The 23,988-nt window shown below is 34.5% G+C and overlaps 1 protein-coding gene across 3 annotated transcripts in view; it reads left to right on the top strand.

The window, feature by feature from the left end:
* Positions 1 to 2,023: 2,023 nt before the first annotated feature.
* LOC149792967 (dynein axonemal heavy chain 6-like) overlaps positions 2,024 to 23,988 on the top strand; it is a 246,874-nt gene continuing 224,909 nt past the window's right edge. For all 3 annotated transcript variants that reach the window (XM_089966835.1, XM_089966833.1, XM_089966834.1), the window contains exons 1-5: positions 2,024 to 2,138; positions 7,094 to 7,481; positions 8,964 to 9,161; positions 11,947 to 12,061; positions 19,653 to 19,788. In XM_089966835.1, coding sequence (XP_089822961.1) covers positions 7,131 to 7,481; positions 8,964 to 9,161; positions 11,947 to 12,061; positions 19,653 to 19,788 — 800 coding nt within the window. In that variant the 5' untranslated portion in view covers positions 2,024 to 2,138; positions 7,094 to 7,130. The remainder of the gene's footprint in view (positions 2,139 to 7,093; positions 7,482 to 8,963; positions 9,162 to 11,946; positions 12,062 to 19,652; positions 19,789 to 23,988) is intronic.

Below are 23,988 nucleotides of genomic sequence, written 5' to 3'. Positions count from 1 at the left end.
TCATTCATTGCACTTTCAGGAGCTGGCATTGTTTAGTCTGTGAACATTCATTTCTCTATTTTATTAACTGCTAAAGGTAGCGTACTTCATATTAATTCAAGCTGATTTTTTTAAGCACAAAGAAGCAGTCACTTTAGCTAGCTCTGTGCTTAGATAATGTACTTTCCACAAATATAATATCCTAAGAAACCATAGTAAATGAAATTAACATAGAGATATACCAATATTCTCTGCATTATGCAAAAATAAACATCTTTACCTTACACCCACCACTCTCTCAGAAGTTGATAACAATTAACATATGTACAGTTCCCCTTAAGGTATAACGCAAGTCCAGGTGGGTAGAGCTTAAGGCAGACGTGGGCAAACTTTCCAGTGCAAGTGCCGCATACACAAATTTACACCTTGTCGCGGGCCACATAGTTCATTAAGTAAAATAATTAATATTTGAAATGGCAAAAACAAAAGGTTATTCTAAATAACATCATAATTAATTTTCAGTTGTTAATATGTTGTTAATATTTGAAAACTTAAACTTAAACTTCACGAGAAGCACATTTATTTGATAAACAGAGTAACATAAACAGAGTCAGTGCGAATGATGACTTGTTCCTAGGCTCATGAAAACCCTTGGCGGGCCGCATGCGGCGCGCGGGCCGTAGTTTGCCCACCCCTGGCTTAAGGTGTAGGGAACATTGTTTTCATAAATAAAGAACAACACTAGCTATGATTGGTTCATTATGTAAGAGTTGTACTTTCTGTTAGGCTTAAAAAAAAAGTTAAGCCGCTTGGCAACATGTGAGATTATGTTAACTCCTTTCTGGATCATATTTTGTATTTTTTATGATTTAAAAAAAAATGTTTTACACATGGCTGAAAATGTGACTCTTGTGACTAGATAACTCTTACCCCTGCATAGTTCCAGCAGAGTTATCTCTCTTAAATGCAGAGGAGTACATGGTTTTGTCTTTGTCAAATTGACAATCTAACATTGTACTCTATGACAGTGTGTGACATGCATGCTAAGGTAGGATAGAAAGTATATTTATTTCACAAAACATTATCATTGCGGTATATGGAAAAAAATTGGTACCGTGATACCTTAAGGTGGCAGGGTCCAGTTTCGTAAATTGGCCCTTGGCAAATGTGTTAACTCAAGGCTATGGTATGACCTTTTCAGCTATTATTGTTTAGTATTTAAAGATATGGATATATTTGTGAACTAGGTGTTTCGGGCTTGTGTTGTTCTTGAAACTGATGCCAGGCATGTACACCTTCCATAGCTACACTGCAGTATGTTGATAGTGAATTACCAATAGTCGGCTAGGAAGAAGAGCTAGCCTCCCATAACAGTAAACACATGGGTTTGGGGCAAGTAGAATATCTCAAAAACGGCTTGGATGAGAACTATTTTCAATTGCACTAGCCTGCTTAGTGCTCACTATTTTGCATAATGGTCATCTAGGAAAAGGGTCTGTGTATGCACTGTGAGCATCACATGGTGTCAAAATGACCTTCGGACATGAAAATTGCCGGTCTAAATTTGGGTTTGGGGTGCATAAACTTCTGCTATGAACTGCCACTGACGTCTCTGGTCAAGTAGATAATATTCTTATGCTTTGTTTTAATATATGTATCGAAAGATATGGACGTTTTTGACTTCACTTGTGTATTTTATTTTTTATACTAGGTCGCTGATCGCGGCATTAAATTTGTACATAAAAACTGGCCCCGCCTCCTTATTAGCCAAGCTTATCCTATTCTAGACTAGTTCCCTGTTTTTCTTATACTGTATCGGAGCCGAGAAAACGAGTCTAATTAGTCTGGTTTCTGTCCAATGAACCAGACTGTTCATGCAGAAATAAACGACTCTAATCATAAAACACTTTTTATATAAAGTTTCTACAGAAATAACATGGTAGATTTAACTGTTCCAAATACTTTGACTTACAATATATTAATACTAAATAAATTTCATTTTCCGGAAAAGACCGGTTGTTTCCGTTGTGTTGCTAAGCAATGTAAACCATCATGGCGGACACTGTTTGTATTTGCCAAGTCGTTCGTCAGAGAGTTTTCAGCCGATTTTGCGTTTGACTAATTATTGAAATAGCACAGAAACAGTTTGTACGTTAAAAGTAAGTTATTTATATTTAGTGTGAACCGTGGTGTAAATATTGTCATAACATATGCGCCAAATTTGTTTGAGAAGTGTCTGGAGAGTTTTGAAACTACCGTGGATATTTGCCAATTTCATTCCTCGTTCTTGGTGTGGATATTACGCATGATGTCTCGTATTACTGAAAAGAATTTGCTTAGTTGCAGCTTGCAGAGTTACATATTTGTTGATAAAATTTTCAGTGGATGTTAGCGTTAGGTATGGAGGAAAACCCCAAACGGCCGAATTCACTGTATTTAATAGTCTTAACCCTTCCACCACAATGCAGTTTTGTTGGCATAGAACCTTCAGTAACAAATTCAAGGTTATAGATCAAATTGTATGACCAATTGGCTAAAATTTGCATATCTATTACATACAGCTGTTAAAGATAGGTGCAAACTGATAACAGGTAAAATACACAAGCAGTTATTTATTTACCTCATTAGAAAGACCATGTTTTCAGAAACGTCTTCTGAATAAAAGATTTGAAAGTATTCCAGATTTTTTTTCAGGAGCCATATAACCCTGGTGGGTCCAACTCTCCAATAAACTCAAATCAATCCCTGGATTCTAAGATTTTTGTCCAAATGAATACACATGGAGTGCACCCTTATCACAGTTCAAAATTTCTAGGTCCTCTTCATTGTAACAACTGTCACCCACAAGCACATTCCATTGCATTTCCATTTCATTTTCAGTTAACTCTATTAGGTCACAACTGTAAAAATGCTATGATGATTCATAATCTAACACTTCACTATCAACATGCTCAAACTCCACCATTTTGAATAAAACTTCACCATTCTGAAAACATGTTTAAAATTGACTTCTTTCTTCAATATTTCTAGTGGTATTCAAGCTAAACTCATGAGATATTCACTTGAATTCTACCATTTTTAATTAAAATTCCCAATTCGTAAACATATTTAAAATTGCTTTTTTCTTCAGTATTTCTGGTTGTATTCCAGCTAAGCTCATGAGATAGTCCAAATATAATATCTATGTTACAGGAAGGAAGTTATCTGAGGTAACCCAAAAATGTATGTATTCAGGTACTATGACTCTAGAGAAGAACACTGCCTCATTCTGGTAAATCAGTCCATAGGGTTTATAGACTTACTTCCCCTGGACTGAAATACTAGTCCACAGTGGTGAAAGGGCCAAGTGCTTATTAGTAACATCAATAGGTATAAAGTAAACCACCTGTTTCTGTCACCACAAACTGAATTTGACTGATTAATGAAAATAAAATCTTGGTCACCAGAACATTCTGTTCAAAATAATACTAATTCTGGACACACTAGATACTACCCATGTGTTTTCCTGACTCACATTATATGAGCCTATTTTGTGCATGTCATTGAAAATATGTATTGGGCCATAGAAATGGAATACATTACTTTAGACCATTTTCGTCATCTTGTCAACAAAGGAACTAAACCAGGTTTATAGTTCAGCATAACAATGTCACTAATGGCAAGATATATAATTAAGCAAACTAAACTGATTTAAAAAAATAATAGAAGTTCAACTTTTTATACATTTGGTAAGTTATGAAGTTGAAGAGGATCAACAATGGATGATATGTAATGTGTTGACAACATATTGTCTATGGAAAAATAAAATCTACAGAAGAATTTTAAAACAGACTTGACAATCATGCTAGAGCTGACATGTTTGTATGCAGATGATAAAGTAGGTGTAGGACTTGACTTAAGATGCAGTATTGTATTATGTTAAAAATTTGTATCTTTTGCTTAATCTATGTATTTGTATTATTCTTAAAGATAAATATTAAATAGGTTTTGATGAATGGTGGTGTATATTATAGATTCTGGATCAAAAGTTCAAGAACATCATGGGGTGGGTCTTCATATTGACATTTAGAAGTCACATTTTCATATGCATTCAGAATAGAAATGTGGGATATGTTTTTATACTTTATGAATATTTATTACCTAAATTAAAGAACAATAATTCTTTCATGGTACAAATTGGATTTTTGAGCCAAAATGACGTATGATCCAAGGTTTAATAAAATGACTTATCATTGTGCAGATTAGGCCAACACTGTGACATAATATGTAGTAAGTGAAAAGTTATAAATTATTAAGTATAAAGCTTTCATTAAAATCTCAAGGACAGTATAAATTATTATGTTAAAAGCTATCATTAAAATCTCATGGACAATCTGTTTTGCAGAAAATGCATCTATAGGCAGTTTGATATTAAAGTTTTATACAAAATGAATCAAGGTACTGAGATACTGAGCTATTGCATTGTAATTGTCTTGTAGCATGATGACTAACAAAGATCCAATGTTTGTTATATTTTTTGCATGCTTTGGGCTTTGTGTAAAATGCATGTGGCAAACATCTGTTGCCATGTAGTGGGGGCTGCCAGCCCGGTCCCTTGCCTGATAATCATGTTACACATAATGGCAGTCAAACTTTCCTGACTGAATAGCAAAGAAAATTCAGTAATGTTCATGAAATCATAATATAAAATAACTTATTTGCCTCTTTGCATTTTACTTATTGGCTTTTCTTCTTTCACCACATATAGTTTTCTAAATATTGGTCTGCCAAAGTTTATATCTTTACTTGTAATACCTATCTAAAGGTAATAAAAAGTACTTGTCATTAGCTATTTACAAATCCTAAATGAACCTTATGTGTATGCATGAATGGGATACATATTGAATTTTCTTGCAGGTATAAGAATTCATTACTAGGATACCCAAAAGGTGGTTAGAGATTTAGACTCAAGATTCATTAATTAAGTATAGAAAACTGAATCACCAATTGTGATAGATAGATAGATGGATAGTAGATAGATAGATAGATAGATAGATAGATACATAGATACATAGATAGATACATTGATAGATACATAGATTCATACATAGATAGATACATATATACATACATACATACATACATACATACATACATACATACATACATATGAGCAGAGAGTTCCAGGCTGTAGATTTTTTAGGTTCATCATACTCTTTGGGAGTAAAATTGTGCCATTATTATTTTTACCAAAATACATTGAGAATTGTGTTATTGTCTATATTGTAAAATGCTGCTTATGGCCAATACAGGCCTTCCTACTTACCTACCCTGTTTTAGGAAACACTGTCAGTGTTGTTCAGGACTGACTAGAATCTTTTTATTTGCAAATAGTTTGTGCAGAAAACAGCTCATGTTCAGTTTCTCCAAGTTTTGCACAAAATCTACTTCTCCATGCCACTGAATGGATTATTGGTAAGTGGCATTTAATTTTCACTACATACATTCTCCATATTGCTGTACACTGCATCAACATCTGTGGACAATAAGGTATGGAATTGTTTTCATTGTAAGTAATTCTTTCACAAACTCACTGCTATATGTTGCAGGACACATAACTGAAAGAAACTGGACATCACTATTACTGTACCATAATGGGTTGTCATTTCTTGACAATTAGAGTACCATCCCCAACCCACCTTTTCACAAATTATGCATTACCAATTGTTTTTAAGGTAAATATGCTATGAGAAATGTTGTTTTCATAAAATAATGGCAGTTAAAATAATTTGTGATAATAATACTTATTATAATTTATATGAAATTATAATCTTGCAAAATTATGAAACTGTACAAAGTATATGTTTTTTTATAGGAAAAAATACAATTTACTATTCATATTGATTTCAAGTTTCCAAGTTTCCAGGTTAGATTTTTGGACATTTATTTTGGAATGGGTGGCTAAAGTACATAAAGTACATAACCTACTGAAAAGTTTCAATTCACCAAAACTGCATGATAGTGGTATAGAGGGTATATTATTTACTTACAATACCATTTGTTTTTACACTGGTACCAATTTTAAAAACAAAAAACATCAAGGATTTATTAAATGCACAAAACTTAATCATTTCATTTATCAGTTTATTATTTATCAGTTTATTATTTATAACATAATTGTCACGAGGTGGGCGTAACATTGTTGTCTTGCTCAAGTTTGAAACCAAATGGAAGCTGTCAATGTGAACAACAATAAGACTGCTCACTGTCCTTTTAAGATGGCGATAAAAGTTCATTTTCAGTGCAAACTGTGTTATCTGCAGCCGATATTCGCAATGATGTGTTTTAATGTTTCTAAAAGAAATTGAAGAAATACTTCCTTTATCATGTGTTAAAAGGGATGTAACTCCCAAAATTAAGAAAGTTATGGAATTATTCAGAATTTGTCAAAAATGGGGATCTCCATTACAACTGTTGTTTGAAAAAAACAGACCCATGTTAATATGACAGGTGTTGCTAAAGAAACTCCCATTTGGTTTGAAATGCCAACAAGTTAATAGGATTCAGGACCACTTAATGATAATGAGGTTAAAAATTATAAATTGATGAATAAAATGAATATGCTTTGTGCTACTTTAACATTGTGATGCTTTTGGTTAAAATTGATGGGGGGTACAAACAAATGAGACACAGATTTTAAATTGCTTTTTGAATATTTTCTGTGTATTTCTTCCTGGAGAAATTTTAAAAATTGAAGAACTGCTCCTTTTTTTGTATACTCACAAGTTGTGACCAGATAAACTCTTATTTTCTCATGAAATGACTGTTCCATGAATAAACTACGGTATTGAATGTTTTCTTTATTATAGAATGAGGTCACAATTGAACATGTCAAGGCTAAGTAAAAGGAGATAAAAAAGCTGGTAATTTTTGGAAGTAAATAGGTTACTCATTAGTTTTAGCAGTTAATTTCAGGAATTAAGTGTGAGTTAAACACACTGGAGCAGTGGATTTTTAATTTATACATACTGTTTTATGAAAATTACTTGTGCCTATTGATGATTTTTTTTATATTTGACCTTTAAGTGTTTGGAGTTAAAGTAATTGAGGTTTTACTTTATGTCTTATCTTCAAGGCATCAACTGTAGTTGAGGTGAAGAGAAGGAGGGAAGATGTCGTATGGACAGCCACTGACCCACCAGAGCCTTAATGGACACCCAGGCAAAGTTTACATCAGTGGCACAGAAAATGAATTTCCAAATGGCCGGCTGGCTAGAGGTGGAGGTGGACCAGGGATAAACAGTCCAAACCCCAATGTTGGGGCATCGCTTGATAGTCAGTTAACAGGAGCAAATGGACCTCTTGGTTTGAGAGGAATTGATCCAGAGCAGCTAAAGTCACGCCTTTGTTTTTATGCTCCACAACAGGCCCCTGTCAATACCAGAATTTTGAAGTTTAATCATAAAACCAAGGCACAGATAAAAAAAGACTCAGTGTCAGTCGCACCAAAACTTGAGCCAGTGGTAAGAGATAAGATGGTTTGGTAGTCTAATTTTATTGTCTATTTCTGTTGTCTATTTCTATTGCCTATTTCTTTAAACATTTTGTAAGAGATTTACAATATTAGACTGGACACTTTATATGGTAACTTTGAAAGCATAGTAAGAAATTTTATCAAACTAAAAATGATTTTAGGACTTTCTCACAATAATAGATTTACTTTTGAAATATTTTGCAGACTGTTTTAGCATACTTAACTGTGAGATGGTCTTCTACATTTTAGTATGCTTAATTGTGAGATGGTCTTCTGCATTTTAGCATACTTAATTGTGAGATGGTCTTCTATATTTTAGTATGCTTAATTGTGAGATGGTCTTCTGCACTTTAGCATACTTAATTGTGAGATGGTCTTCTACATTTTAGCATACTTAATTGTGAGATGGTCTTCTACATTTTAGCATACTTAATTGTGAGATGGTCTTCTACATTTTAGTATGCTTAATTGTGAGATGGTCTTCTACATAATAGCATACTTAATTGTGAGATGGTCTTCTACATTTTAGCATATTTAATTGTGAGATGGTCTTCTACATTTTAGCATACTTAATTGTGAGATGGTCTTCTACATTTTAGCATACTTAATTGTGAGATGGTCTTCTACATTTTAGCATACTTAATTGTGAGATGGTCTTCTACATTTTAGCATACTTAATTCTGAGATCATCTTTTACATTTTAGCTTGCTTAATTGCAAGATGGTCACTGACAGTTTAGTGCATTTTGATCACTTTGCTATTAGATTTTCTCTGTTAAATAGTTCATTTTACTATCACATGCACTGCTTAATTGGAAAGTTGCATGCTAGTTTCTGATCATATAAATACAAATGTTCCACATCTGAAGGATAAGTCTGTACCCTATATAAGACAGGTATTGTCATTGATTGTATTGTACTAGGGACTTTAATTTGTGAAGCTTGTGGCAATATATCTTACTTACTGATGTTCTTTGAGTCTTGTTTAAAATTAATGCGTCTCATGCTCTGATCCTGCTAATTCATTGACCAGGTCAGCATACAATTGAGTATCTGGCATTTTTAGCTGTACAAAATGGTATAAGCACAAACTGATGAAAAGCATATTTGTTGGACCAGTAAATATTTTGGAGGATCAGGAACTGTTTAAAGTTGCTGGTCTTTAAGCCAGAGATAATCAAAGGGAAAAATGGAACATTGCTTATAACCCATTATAATGTGATTTTGCTTATGGTAACATGTCTTTGCTTATAGTGTAAATTAGTATAAAGCATTTTGATCTGTAGTACAGAACATTTGTATGGCTGTCTTAAACAACAGGAAAGTGATGACCCATTGTAATTTATTTAGAAAATGCAATCTGAATATTAGTACTTGGGTGTAAAAACTGTATGAATTTATTCGAGTTTACTGACATGTCAGCACAGTTGTGGCTATATGAAACAATAAAAACATTATTCAAACTTTTCCAGCCACCCTTACAGAAATATCAAAAGATAATTTCCCCTGAGTACATACACAGAAAGAACAAAGAACGTCTAGAGGCAGAAGGAAAAATTATGAAGGATGAGCCTGCTAAGAAGAAACACAGAGGATTAGTTGAACCACTTGAGAGAACAGAAACTGAATCTCCTCTCCCAGAATTACCAGATGATCTCAAATTGAAACAGGTTAATATGTGGCCTGTGTTGTTGGGACACTATTGTTGTTTTATTATTTGACTTGAGTCAGTCAGAATATGCAATGTGACTTTAATTACTTCCATTATTCTAGAGAAATATAGGTTTATTTGAGAAGTCTAGGTACAAGTAAAAATGATCTATGAAGATTTCTCAGTCCATCAATTTACATACCAACATGAATATTGCAACCTACAAACAACAGATATGAGTGCATGATATAGAGGAGTCATTTTGATTGCATAGGGAGTATTCCTTACTTTGATTGCGTAGGGAGTATGCCTTACTTTGATTGCTTAGGGAGTATGCCTTACTTTGATTGTTTAGGGAGTATGCCTTACTTTGATTGCATAGGGAGTATGCCTTACTTTGATTGCTTAGGGAGTATGCCTTGTTGTAGTTTTGTAGGGAGTATGTTTTACTTTGATTACGTAGGGAGTATGCCTTACTTTGATTGCTTAGGGAGTATGCCTTACTTTGATTGCATAGGGAGTATGCCTTACTTTGATTGCGTAGGGAGTATGCCTTATTGCATAGGGAGTATGCCTTACTTTGATTGCATAGGGAGTAAGCCTTATGTTGATTGCGTAGGGAGTATGCCTTGTTGTAGTTGCGTAGGGAGTATGCCTTACTTTGATTGCTTAGGGAGTATGCCTTACTTTGATTGCATAGGGAGTATGCCTTACTTTGATTGCGTAGGGAGTATGCCTTACTTTGATTGCATAGGGAGTATGCCTTATTGCGTAGGGAGTATGCCTTATGTTGATTGTGTAGCGAGTATGCCTTACTGTAGTTGCGTAGGGAGTATGCCTTACTTTGATTGCTTAGGGAGTATGCCTTACTTTGATTGCATAGGGAGTATGCCTTACTTTGATTGTGTAGGGAGTATGCCTTACTTTGATTGCGTAGGGAGTATGCCTTGTTGTAGTTGCGTAGGGAGTATGCCTTGTTGTAGTTGCGTAGGGAGTATGCCTTACTTTGATTGCGTAGGGAGTATGTCTTGTTGTAGTTGCATAGGGAGTATGCCTTACTTTGATTACTTAGGGAGTATGCCTTACTTTGATTGCTTAGGGAGTATGCCTTACTTTGATTGCATAAGGAGTATGCCTTACTTTGATTGCTTAGGGAGTATGCCTTACTTTGATTACTTAGGGAGTATACCTTACTTTGATTGCGTAGGGAGTATGCCTTACTTTGATTGCGTAGGGGGTATGCCTTACTTTGATTGCATAGGGGGTATGCCTTACTTTGCGTAGGGAGTATGCCTTACTTTGATTGCGTAGGGAGTATGCCTTAGTTTGATTGCATAGGGAGTATGCCTTACTTTGATTGCGTAGGGAGTATGCCTTACTTTGATTGCATAGGGAGTATGCCTTACTTTGATTGCGTAGGGAGTATGCCTTACTTTGATTGCATAGGGAGTATGCCTTACTTTGATTGCATAGGGAGTATGCCTTGTTGTGACTGCGTAGGGAGTATGCCTTACTTTGATCGCATAGGGAGTATGCCTTGTTGTGATTGCGTAGGGAGTATGCCTTACTTTGATTGCATAGGGAGTATGCGTTGTTGTGACTGCATAGGGAGTATGCCTTACTTTGATTGCATAGGGAGTATGCCTTGTTGTGACTGCTTAGGGAGTATGCCTTGTTGTGATTGCATAGGGAGTATGCCTTACTTTGATTGCTTAGGGAGTATGCCTTACTTTGATTGCGTAGGGAGTATGCCTTACTTTGATTGCATAGGGAGTATGCCTTACTTTGATTGCTTAGGGAGTATGCCTTACTTTGATTGCATAGGGAGTATGCCTTGCTTTGATTGTTTAGGGAGTATGCCTTGTTGTGACTGCTTAGGGAGTTTGCCTTATTGTGACTGCTTACGGTGTCTGGCTTGTTTAATTGCTCAGGGAGTATGACTTGTTTTAATTATTTAGGGAGTCTGTCTGGTTTTTACTGCTTGAAGAGTGTTGCATTTTTTTTTTCTGATCTGGTACCAAATCTTAAAAAGGGTGGGGGGGAATTTTATTGCTCAAGGCAAGTCAGGTAAGCTACTGACCAGTCTGTTATGTGTGGCCTAGGGTTCAGAAGGCCTTGGGTTTAATCCTCAGTCTCCCAGTCTGTTAAAAAGTTAATCAACTTAAAAGATTATGGTCCATTGGCAAGCAAAGCTTATTTTTCATCAAGAAAAATGCTGTAAATATGCAGTAATGGAAGAATTTATATTGCAAAGTTATTTTGCTTATCTTCAGAACTCTCTTTAATGAATGTCCATTCAAGAAATCTTACAGATAACTCTGGTCTTTCTATGTGTTCATGTTTAATACTTCATATTGAACACATATATGGAAAAATAAGTGATTTGTTGTTGATTACCTTTCAATCCAAATTAATTTGAATGTTAGCTTTTACCAATTCACTCTGTTTTGGCCATCATCAAAATTGATAAGTCTTCCGTTTACTCAATCAATGTATTTTGGGCTAAACCAAAGTATCCAGTAAAGTGCACTTTAAATCTTGTATTTTCTGTATCTTTTATTGAATTTTACTTTGAAAATATTGAGGATACGTCTGTATGAAATTTATCCCGTTTAAAATATTTACTTTAAGAATTACACAGTGCATGAAATTATTAGAAGGATCAAGCTATAAATTACAATAATTTACTTTACTCTACTTTACTCTATCTACCTACCTTCAGTTAACATCCTTTTTCAATTGAAAGCTATACTGGAAGGTCTGGTATGGCCATAGTATATGCATTTTGTGTCATTTTCTTCCAGGAGGCACTTGTTCCCAAACAACTGACTCTGCCAATTGAATCAAAGCCAGTTGCTGTGAAAGGAAAGGTTCATTCCCCGAGAGGACCCATGATACCACCTTCTACCAAACCCAAAGGTGAGACAATAAATTCATTGACATGCAAGGGATCATATAAATGTGTCATGTGTGGTCAATCATGACTAATAAATAGGTTGAATGTGAAAGTGATATTAATAAAAAGGATCCATAAATACTGCAGTTTGTTTTCTTTGAGCAGAAGTGTCCTTTATTTGAAGGAGTTTGATAAAGCAAGTTTTATTTTAGGAACAAGTTTTACTTGGTTGATAAGAATTCTTTAAAGGAGACTAGAAATCAAAATTTTCCTTCTACATATGTAATTCTCTACAGATTTTAATTCGACTGTCATGTTTATAAATTAAATATCGTAAGCGGGTAGTGATTTTATTGCATGGAAGTCACCACGATTCCGTAAATTGCCGAGTTTTTCCGAGTTTTAATGAGATGACAGATCACGTGGTACCGTGACGCAATACTAGCCAGTCCTCGAATACAAACATAAACATTGGCGAGCGAGGCAGACGGGAGGAGACCACATTTGGGTTGCACATTCAAAACTTGAATCTGCAGTCTGATATAATAGTTTATGTACTGTACTGGTCAGTGCTAAAAGAATTTTTTTTTTGGTACAGGCCCCGGGCTGGTGACTTAAATAAACTCAAGCCCTGACTGAAATTCCACAAGCCCAGACAGTTCATACGTGTCAACTCTCAAGCCGGGAGAAAAACCTCCCGATTTTGGGGGTATTTCCTCATCTACATCCCGATCTCGTAATATCTCTAAATTTTTCGCAGCGAAGTCCCGATTATTACATTATGTCTGTCAATTTTCATTTGTCAGAAGAAAAAAAAAAACCCAACCCCAAACCATTTATAAATAGATATAACGTATGCAATCCACAGTCTAAACTACCACACTGCTGACATCGTAATGATATGACTGAAAAATTGTTAAAGCTACGTTAAAAATTCAAATCACACGCACACACGTCTAAATCCGGCACTGGAAGAAATAATTAATATTACACAACAGTTTTTTTCTTTTTTTCTTCTTCAGTAAATAGAACGTGAAAATTAAACATTATTCAAGTAAATTTCAGATGTTTTTAAACAACTACAACAGTACTATAGTATAAAAAAAAATTAAAAGAATAAAATTGTCACCAATTAGCTTAAATGAATGATCAGTGTGAAATTTTCTCTGCAAACAAAATCGCATCTCCATTTCCGTCAAAGAAACTCGGCCAGTTAACACCTGACATTCCTCTACCGTATATGTAAAGTTTAATTACCATGATTAAATTACAAGGAATAAAACAAAATATACCATGCAGTATATGTGGCCCTAAAGAACTAATTCTGAATAAATATTTTGTTCCGCAAACAGGATTACATGCATTAAAACTAAACCTGAAGTCCATGGCATCGTAAGTAACAACAAAATAGGCATCGTTTATTTTGGCAATCAGTTGCTGGTGCTTACACATACACACACTGTCGAACATGGTTTCTTTGAAGTATGTCCGAAGGGCAGTCCTTTTCACAAGATCAATGCAAGGATAAGGAGTATGTTCATTAGTCACACCGGCTTTATTGTTTGCGTACTTAAATCAAAACTTTAGCTATTTTGCAATTTAGCCAGAGCTGACCAGAATATGCAAAATGGGCTTGTCCTGGGGGAATAATAAGGCGTATCACATGGAGAAAAGGTACGTCCCATGGGCGCTCGCACATTGGGGCAAGGGGTTGGGGGTTGGGTCAATAGTCCCCCCCCCCGTTTCTATTGCCATTTAATGTGAAACTTTGACCTCTTTTCTTTTAATCGCTACTATTTAAACTGCCCAAGGAATAGTTTTATATCAGTTCCAATCATTACAGATTACCGTTTATACATACTACATGTATACAATGATTTTTTTTTAAATTTGTAATTTTTATAAGATTACTGAAAATTGTGTTTTCTCGAAACACGACAGGTTTAGAATATTATTTTTGGCAAAGCTTCCATTTGATTAAAATCAAATCTAAATTTCACCTTGGACAGTAGTGATTTGATTTAGATTGTGCCGTGTTATGGCATGTATGTCAACATCTTGAAAATACATTTACTAATTTCACCAAGTTTCCTCAGGCAAACAATTTTTGTTTCGACAAGCCTGACGGGCACCTCATTTTGAATACAGGATGGGCCGTAACTAAAACCAGAGGGGCCCAGGGTGTCGGGCTATCAGATTTATTTTTAGCACTGCTGGTGTAGGTAAAAGATCTGTGAATTGATTGTTGCATTTTGTGGTCACTTACTCGGCCTTCTGCCTATTTTCATAACTCGCACGTTTAACACTTTTCCCAGGATTTAAAATATTCAACGTTATGTCTGGAACAACGCCAACTTTTAGTCTAGGCCTAGCATTTGAGTATCCTTGAGCTGCCATTTTTTCAGAATCCCTCTCGTAACAGTCCTTTGAGAAATGTAACGAGCACATAGTGCTGTATGGTGTTGCTTTGAAATCGACTCGTTTGTAATAATGTATCCATCTTTCATTATGCCTTTATCTTTCGGAAAGAAAAATAAATGTTGTCCACAGGCTTTTCTTAATGTTCTATTACACCCATAAGCAACGCAAACGGTATTGTCTTTTACTCTGGCAACTCCCACTTGGGCTGCTGGAGTCGCTACTATGACGTCACATCCCGAAAGTAACCGAATAGGCGCGGAAATTTTGCATACGAGGTCACGGAAATTCAGCTCCTAGAAGATAGGCCAATATTTTAATACTGGCATTACGGTCGCAGATGATACTTCAGAATAAGGTTTTCTACTATAGTACTTTTATTATTATTCTATATTTCCATTGGTTTCTGGTCTCCTTTAATGTAATGGAAAAATGACTATTATGGATTTTACTACTTACAGGAAAAACAGATCATGATGAAATCTGTTAGAAGATAGTTTGACTAACAGGGTATAGCAATAATCTTTTTAAAAAGCAGAATACTTCAAAATATAACTATCTTGCTGAATTTTTAAGATAGTAAATTAAAATCACTGATATATTGCCAAATTTGATTCAAATGAAGAATTTTCCTCATCGAAGTGCTGACAATTTTCTATGAATATTTATCCTCCAACAGCTTTGATTATTACGTGTGCAAGATAGCTGAAAAGTGCCTGCTTCAGAGTGCAGCTTTCACTTAAATGCACAGTGATAGTAAACCAACTGTCTGTATGATTTAGCAGGCAGCTTAAATGCACAGTGATAGTAAACCAGCTGTCTGTATGATTTAGGAGGCAGCTTAAATGCACAGTGATAGTAAACCAGCTGTATGATTTAGGAGGCAGCTTAAATGCACAGTGATAGTAAACCGGCTGTCTGTATGATTTAGCAGGCAGCTTAAATGCACAGTGATAGTAAACCAGCTGTCTGTATGATTTAGCAGACAGCTTAAATGCATAGTGATAGTAAACCAGCTGTCTGTATGATTTAGCAGGCAGCTTAAATGCACAGTGATAGTAAGTCAGCCGTCCATGTGATTTAGCAGGCAGCTTAAATGCACATTAATAGTTGATCAGCTGTCTCTGATTTATCAGGCAATTTATAATAATAATAATAATAGTAATAATAATAATAATAATAATAATAATGCTTTATTTATAGAGGGTGACTCATTAGTCAAGGACTATTGTCCCTTGAGGCCCTCTTAAGGAGAGTATAACAATGCACATTATATGAAGATAGCAATATTTACTTTGTATTTTAACATGTTTAGTATTAAAATACTAAATTCCATTTTATCTATTAGAAACACATATATGCTCATGATTTCATAATCATCCTCAATGCCCTTTATAGACTGCCCATTACTGTAATTATTGTCACCATTGAGAAGAATTACAGTATGATATGGTGAAATATCCATTTCCAATATTTTTTCTGTAATAGTAATAACAGTTGCACCCCTGTTTTTTTTTTACATCAGTTTTATATAACCCTTTTGTTATTACTCCTTTGATTATTGATGATCCTATGAGAAGAGATCTGTCTTTAACTATGTTGCTGATTTTGACAAGTGGGGGATTCAGATGCATTGCTTGGACTTCTTGATTTCCATGACTAGACTGCCTGAGAGTTTGGTGACTGCAGTATTTAGTATTTGTACTTAATTTAGCTTCATGCTGTGGGTAATTGGAGGTTGTCTTTAGAGCAGTTTCTTCTGTACCTGGATTTGATATTGAGTGAGACACATGATGGTCAGTGTTTACAGTATGTGCTTTAACTAATTTTTGGCTCAGCCCTTCTAATACTTGTAGAAGAGAGTCATCTTGTTTAATTGGTGAGGTTGCATCTGTTTGTGTGTATAATGATTTTTTTCTAATAGCTGGTTTTGATATGGTCTGAATGCCCTGACAGGCTTGTGTGTTTTGGTGCTTTGACATATTTGTGTATTGTATTGTCTGGGTTTCTGGGCCAACTATTTTTGCACCTGCTTTATACATTTGAATGCTGTCTAGACTCTTCGATTTTAGTGCAGAGAGTTCTTGTTCCAACCTTGGGCCTGGAGATTACCTATCACTACTAAGCACTGTATGGAGGTGCAAGTCTGGTTATGGGTTCCATGGAACTCAAAGGAATTTGTTGCACCTTTCATTAACTGGGGTCCTGGAGCTTCCTCCACATTGATTTCAATCTGGTTTACTTCATGTAAAGCTGTGTTACTGTTGACTGGATTTTGAGATCTGTGGGCTTCAGGGATGGGTGTTGAAGCCCTTGGCTGAGAGGTAATTAATTTCAGACTGGTGTTATCTACCATTTGCTGGCAAGTGTTGATAAAATAATTTACCCATTCTGTATAGTCCTTCCCTTGTACATGAATTTTACCAGTTGTTATGTAGAGAGTTACTGTCACAGTGGCAGATTCTATGTCCATGGATTTATAGATCAGTCTATTATGTGAGTGTCTCTGCTGGAAGTGTAGATTCTCATCCAAGAATTTCTTAATTATTGGAATTTTGTTTGGTGTTACACAGTCTTGGTAGGTTGAATCTGTTTCTAGTGAATATTTTTCTTTAGTATTGAATGTGTCTATATTCTTTATATCATTTAAGAGATCTTCTTGGGTAAATACTTCTGTTCAGTATTGAGAGAGTCTATAATTTTTGTATCATTTAAGAGATCCTCTATTCAGTATTGAGTGTGTCTATATTCTTTATATCATTTAAGAGATCCTCTGTTCAGTATTGAGTGTGTCTATATTCTTTATATCATTTAAGAGATCCTCTGTTCAGTATTGAGTGTGTCTACATTCTTTATATCATTTAAGAGATCCTCTGTTCAGTATTGAGTGTGTCTACATTCTTTATATCATTTAAGAGATCCTCTGTTCAGTATTGAGTGTGTCTATATTCTTTATATCATTTAAGAGATCCTCTGTTCAGTATTGAGTGTGTCTATATTCTTTATATCATTTAAGAGATCCTCTGTTCAGTATTGAGTGTGTCTATATTCTTTATATCATTTAAGAGATCCTCTGTTCAGTATTGAGTGTGTCTATATTCTTTGTATCATTTAAGAGATCATCTGTTCAGTATTGAGTGTGTCTGTATTCTTTATATTATTTAAGAGGTCCTCTTGGGTAAATCCTGAAAATGAATCTGATGAATCTGATTTGAAAAATGAGTAGATCCAATGAGACAGTGAAGAAGTGGCCATATTTGTTTTACTTTTCTTTTGTCTGAACATGCAAACATGCAAGTCTGTACTTATGTCCACAGACTGAGCTTACTAAGTTACCCTGACACTTTATGCACAACCTAAATTAGTTGCTGGTAGCACTTAGAAGTAGTATATTTTCTTCTGTACAGCTATATTTCCGAATGTTTCAGAAGGTGGTTAAGAGTCTCATACTTTGGTGGCATTTATTTTGTTTTTAAGGCAATAAATTCATTTTCACAATTCTTGACTCAAATGGCACCCCTCAATCAAGGATCTTACTAAAATTCTTGACTCAAATGGCACCCCTCAATCAAGGATCTTACTAAAATTCTTGACTCAAATGGCACCCCTCAATCAAGAATCTTGCTAAAATTCTTGACTCAAATGGCACCCCTCAATCAAGGATCTTACTAAAATTCTTACTGGGGGTCATTCAGGACTCAAATGTTTAGACATAGTAACTTCTTCCTGCCTTATTGGGTTTAAATGATTGGGACATTCGGGAGATTTGAGTTTGAGGTTGGGCAGCTGCATTACTTCAATAATAGCAGTAAACATCAATCTTGACAGCGTGTGGCTTGTACCAATTTGAAAGCGAGTCATCTCATTTCTTTTACGTTTTCAGATGAAATACTGGATAAATTCATTGATCTCTTCATATATTTTCATTACAAAACTTTTTAAAATTAGCACACAAGTTGATTTTATTAGGCATTTCTTCTTCATCATCTGTGTACATGTTTTTTTTTAAAGCTACAATCCTACATAAGTATTTTGGGCAGGAGAGCATTGGAAAAATGGAAGGGTTCAATAGGTCCTATTCATAGCATGGCACAGTTGACTTCACTTTCGTGGTGTGTTGAAGCAAAATTTCTCTTTGCTGGGTAGTGTGACCACTGGTTTATCCTGTCATTTAAGATCATATAAAAAAACATAATTTGTAGGCTTATTAAAGTATGACAAAGAATTAAAAAAAAGACAGACTTGTTGACAGATTATTTATTATTGGATGTCTATAGTAATGTCAGGCTGCAAAATTTGCCAAATTTTCTATAATGTGTAGACATTTTACGATAACAGAAAGAATGAGCATGAATTGTTACTCAGTTTTTACTCCTATCTACCTGTTGGGCTTACTGAACTGCTGATTGCTGTTATAAGGTGTCCCACTCAACTTGTGATTGTTTTGTTGCTGTGCATCTGATGGGATTCTGAATGCAAGACATGTCTTTGCAAAAACATCAGCAGGATTATTTTGATACTGTTTCCTACTGTTATACATATGCATGATGATAAAATTGATAAATAAATTAACTGGATACAATGCATGGACATGCAAATGGCATGCTTTTATGACTAAAAGTCCTTTTGGTGGCTTGCGAATGTGAAATGGTGTTTCTTTTAATGTTACTAATCAATGATTCAGTTAGCAAACACATTTTTCAAAGATAAATGATGTAGTTTAAATAAAATTTTATCACATTATTGGTAAACTGACATGATGTGTGTTATACTGTGTAATGTTCACTACACCAGATTCTTGTCTACATTGGATTTTCCTAGCAATGCTGCATTCGATGTGAAATCATACATACTCTAAGAAAGAAAATATTCTAATAAGCAGTCCCCTAAGAAGGGATATAGCAATATATCATTTAATTGGAATAGGTAGTTCCTATGTCACTCATAGCAGTGTTTTTGTTTGTGGACATGCTTACCAATTTTGTAAACATTTTCATGCAGTAAATTTAACACATGTCACCATTTCAGCCTTAGTGTAAATTATTGTTATTGTTACTTTTTTATTTATATGAACATTGCAGTGTATTTTAGAACCTAAAGTGACACCTGGTGGTTAACTAATCATTGCAGTTTATTTGATAAGTATTATATTTTTACTTTCAGTTTATTTGATAAGTATTATATTTTTACTTTCAGTCCAAGAAGAGTATGAGGGTTTACAGGATCCCCAGACTATAATTGACCTTGTCAGAGACCAAGAACGGATTGGATTTTTGTACCTCAGTCCTGCAGTACCCAAGTCTTCAGTGGAATATCACTATTATAATCTGCAGTAAGGCTGATCAATCCTTGTTTTATGTCCCAGCTGTATGCAACAAGTACAGCTTGATTTGGTCCTGTCTGTCTACCTCTTTGGAAAATTTCTTTAGCATAATTTATAAAAAAAAAACAAATTTAAGAGTCATACTAGCGTACATATGTAAATGATGTCATTTGATTTTCACACCATTTCAGCAAATTTCAATTTGAAAACACATTTTATATTTGAAAGTTTAGTGTCATGTCATGAGGTCTGTCTGTCCAGACATCCATAGATGCAATTTAGAATTTGAATATGAACTCTCTGCTATCAAAGTGCACTGGCATGTATTTTTAAAAAAAATGCCTTCCCTGGGTACAATAAATGTTTAAATGGAACAACCCTAACAGGTTTTATTGTATTGTTTATGAAAGTACTGTCAATTTTAGTCCTTTCAAAATAAAAGTCAGCAAAGTGAAGGGAGTTGAGAAGGAATGATTAAGTATATATATTTTTGTAAAAACTATCAGAATAAAAATCACCTTAAGATAATATGGACTTCAATTTAAGTTAAATTAAATTAAATTAAATTTCAGTTTCTCTTTGTCAGTCAGATTCATTGCTTGCATAAACTTGTACTATATAGGAGTGACAAATTGGAAAGTGTTGTCTGTTTACATAGAGACAGTTACTAGTGGTACTACATTATATGCTGTTTTCTATCAAATAATTAAGGCCAATTATTTGATCATCTCCAAGCTCCACCTGCCTTGCTTAAAGCTTTTATGGCTCATGGACCAGTCTTGGGAAGGGCTATATAAGAAACAAAAGTACTGAGTTGGAGTGCTAAGCTTGTCTGACTGTGGTGGCCAGGTTGACTAATGGTCTGACACCAAGGTAGTTTTCCTGTAGAGCAGGCCTTCTCATGATCATTTCAAGATCTATTAAAGTAGCAAGTAAATTGCTGGGTTAATGCAGGATTTTTTTTAACATTGTTTTAAAAGTTGGCAGCTACAGTGCTGTCATTTGTAAGGATAGGATGTTTTTAAGCCAGCTGTTGGCTGTAGGCTGCTGGTATGAGTATACATACACACTCGGATCATAATGTTGTCACTGTCATTCATCCAGTTTTTTTGCCATCAATTGAAAAACACTCTCATTGAAAAACACTCTCATTCAAAACTTTGAATATGCTGTATCTGGGAATAGGCAATTATTGTTATTGCAGTAGACTGGTTTGTTATGTTGGTGCAGTTAGCTTATTTTCCTTTACTTAATATCCTCTTAAAACTCTTTAAAGTGGATAAACAGTTGTTTCTAAATATGTTTATCTGTTATCACTTTGTCCATGTTAAGATAACCTCAACAAAGCATCAGGTAAATTATTGTTACAAAGCACAGGTAAGTTATTGAACTACCCTTGGCATCAGGTAAATTATTGTTACAAAGCACAGGTAAGTTATTGAACTACCCTTGGCATCAGGTAAATTATTGTTACAAAGCACAGGTAAGTTATTGAACTACCCTTGGCATCAGGTAAATTATTGTTACAAAGCACAGGTAAGTTATTGTACTACCCTTGGCATCAGGTAAATTATTGTTATAAAGCACAGGTAAGTTATTGAACTACCCTTGGCATCAGTGTCAGCATCTGCACACATGTACACTCTCATTGAATCTCAGACATTCTTTATAGGTCTTAAGGAAACAGTTTGGAGTGGGCTTTATGCCACCTATCATCAATGGAGGGGGCTAAGAGGGCAATGTTTGTACATGAGTTATACATTCTTGGTTATGCTTTTGCTTTTAGTTCAGGTCTTTTTTTGCACAATGTAAAAGTAATTGTGAAACTTTGAAGATTCATCTTAATGTGTACTACACCTCATCACAAAAGTAAGTCACATTAATCCATATTTCATGCTTCACTGACTTTGATAACATTTTGTTTTAAGTGTTTATCTCTTTTGTTTTAAGTGTATATCTCAAGCTCTGTTCGTACTAGAATCATCAAACTTGATGATTGTATGCATCTCTATTAATACCAAACCCTTGTAACAAAATTAGGTCATGGTAACTTATATTTCATGGTGTACTGTTTTGCATTCACCTTGTAATCAAATAATTTTTTTACAACATTGTATACATATTTCATATCAAGATTAATAAAACTTGGTGATTAGATGTATCTTTATGAGTACTAGACTCTTGACACAGAAGTGTGATCACTGTGACCTATATTTCATACTTCACTAATTAGAGTTAATTCTCAAGTACTGTTCATACCAGAATCACCAATCTATATTATTGTATTCATTTCTGTGAATACAAAACCCTTGTAACAAAAGAAAATCATTGCAACATTTCACATTTTACTCACTTATGATTGGCATTCAACTAATGACAACATTTTTTTTATCTAATGTATAACACTGTTATACCTGGAATTATGAAATTTGGTGACAGAATGCATTATGAGTACTACACCCTCATCTTAAAAGTAGGTTATTATGTTTTACTGTTTTTAGTTCAGTTTGGTATTATTTATTAAGTTATTGCTTTAATCATTAAACTAGATGATTGCATAAATCTCTTTTAGTACTACACCTGTACCAAAGTTGGACACTGTGACCTACATTTAACATTTAATTGGCTTATGCATTTACCTTGTGATAATATAGATTCTTGCCATGCTGTGTAAATGTTATTCTATATAGAATTATAAAACTTATTGAGGGGATGCGTACTGATGAAGATTACTTTACTTCAGTAGTAGGTCGTCATGGCATTATGAAACATATTTTATGCTTGACTGAATTGGGTTATTCTTATGCCTCTGCTACTGTTCATGCTAGAAGCATGAAATGATGATGATATACAGCTATGTTACTACCACACTCATATAACACAGAGGTTTGTTGTGACCTATATTTCAACTTTTACTGGCTTTGGTCAAGTGTATGTATTTTGCTCATGACCACATGAGTTTTTGGCATGCCATATACATACTGTCCTTCCAAGTATCATTTTGCAAAATGAGGTCTCTGTAACCTATATTTCATCCTTCAGTGACTTACAATTTGGTGTTAAAAGTTCATTTATTGGATCTGTTTATGTTCCAATTGTGAAGACTTATAATTGGATGCATCTCTGTTACTACTACATTCTTAAAAGCAATGAAGGTCACTGTTATATACTGTGCTTATGATCAAATAAATTCATCCTTGCTGGACCTAAATATGTTCTAGCCTATGCAGAACACCCTTTCTGACCAGAACAGATGGAAGTAGGAATAAATACTCTGTGGTAAACTTTCCATATTAATGACATTGTATATTGTGATACGTTATCCTGCACACTTTAACCCTGTATTGTACTTTAAATGAGTATAGGAATTGCATTATGCATGATTTCCATTTGAGGCATCACTTGGAATGCCTAATCAAGGTAATTATCATATTTTTGTACTGCTGGCTATCACTCAAAGGTTACTCAAAGCTGGTGAATTTTACCTGGTAAAATTTGGCATTGGAGCTGATAATGATATTATCTTCTCCAGTAGATTTGAAAAACAATGATTTCCAAAAAATCCACATTAATCTTGAGATTTTTATCAACTCATTATGGCACCTGTACTTTGATATTTTATGAATAAGACCGTACTATGTATTGTGTGATGTATTATATGCCATATCACAGTAGGTAGGTAGGTGAATGGTTTCTTGGTATGTCAGCACAATACTGGCATTGTAAGTGCCAATTAAATGTTAAATTTTTTTAGAATGAAAAAAGATAAAAAGTGAAAAAATATAAAGAGACAAAGTGAAAAAAATACAAAGATAAAAGAATGAAAACAAGAATTTTAGTTAGAAAAGAGGCTGAGTATTTACCATGGCTACTGGAGACTAGTAAAAGCTAGGTAGAGGTGAGCCATTATTAAATGTTGTTGTTGATGCACAGACACAAAAAAATGAACCCATTAACCCCTGGAGATTTGTGTCATTTTCACCTTAAGTGGGAGTAGGAAATGCATTTTGGGGGCTGCTTTTAAGTACATCCAAATAATCTGCTTCCAAGAGATTTTCATTTAGCTGGATAACTAGTTGTGCTAGAAACATTTTTTTCATTGGCTATATTGGTTGCAGATGTGCAGAAGGGTAAAAGTTGGAGTTCTTTTTTTTTTTGTGGCTTATTGGACCCATCATTTTCTTGTCCCTGGCCACTTTTTACTCTAAA

This window comes from Sinohyriopsis cumingii, chromosome 8 (assembly GCF_028554795.1).
Source record: "Sinohyriopsis cumingii isolate HCF-2022 chromosome 8, ASM2855479v2, whole genome shotgun sequence".
Taxonomy (NCBI): domain Eukaryota; kingdom Metazoa; phylum Mollusca; class Bivalvia; order Unionida; family Unionidae; genus Sinohyriopsis; species Sinohyriopsis cumingii.
The sequence above is the reverse complement of the archived record's forward strand: the minus strand, read 5'-3'. Positions and strand labels throughout refer to the sequence as shown.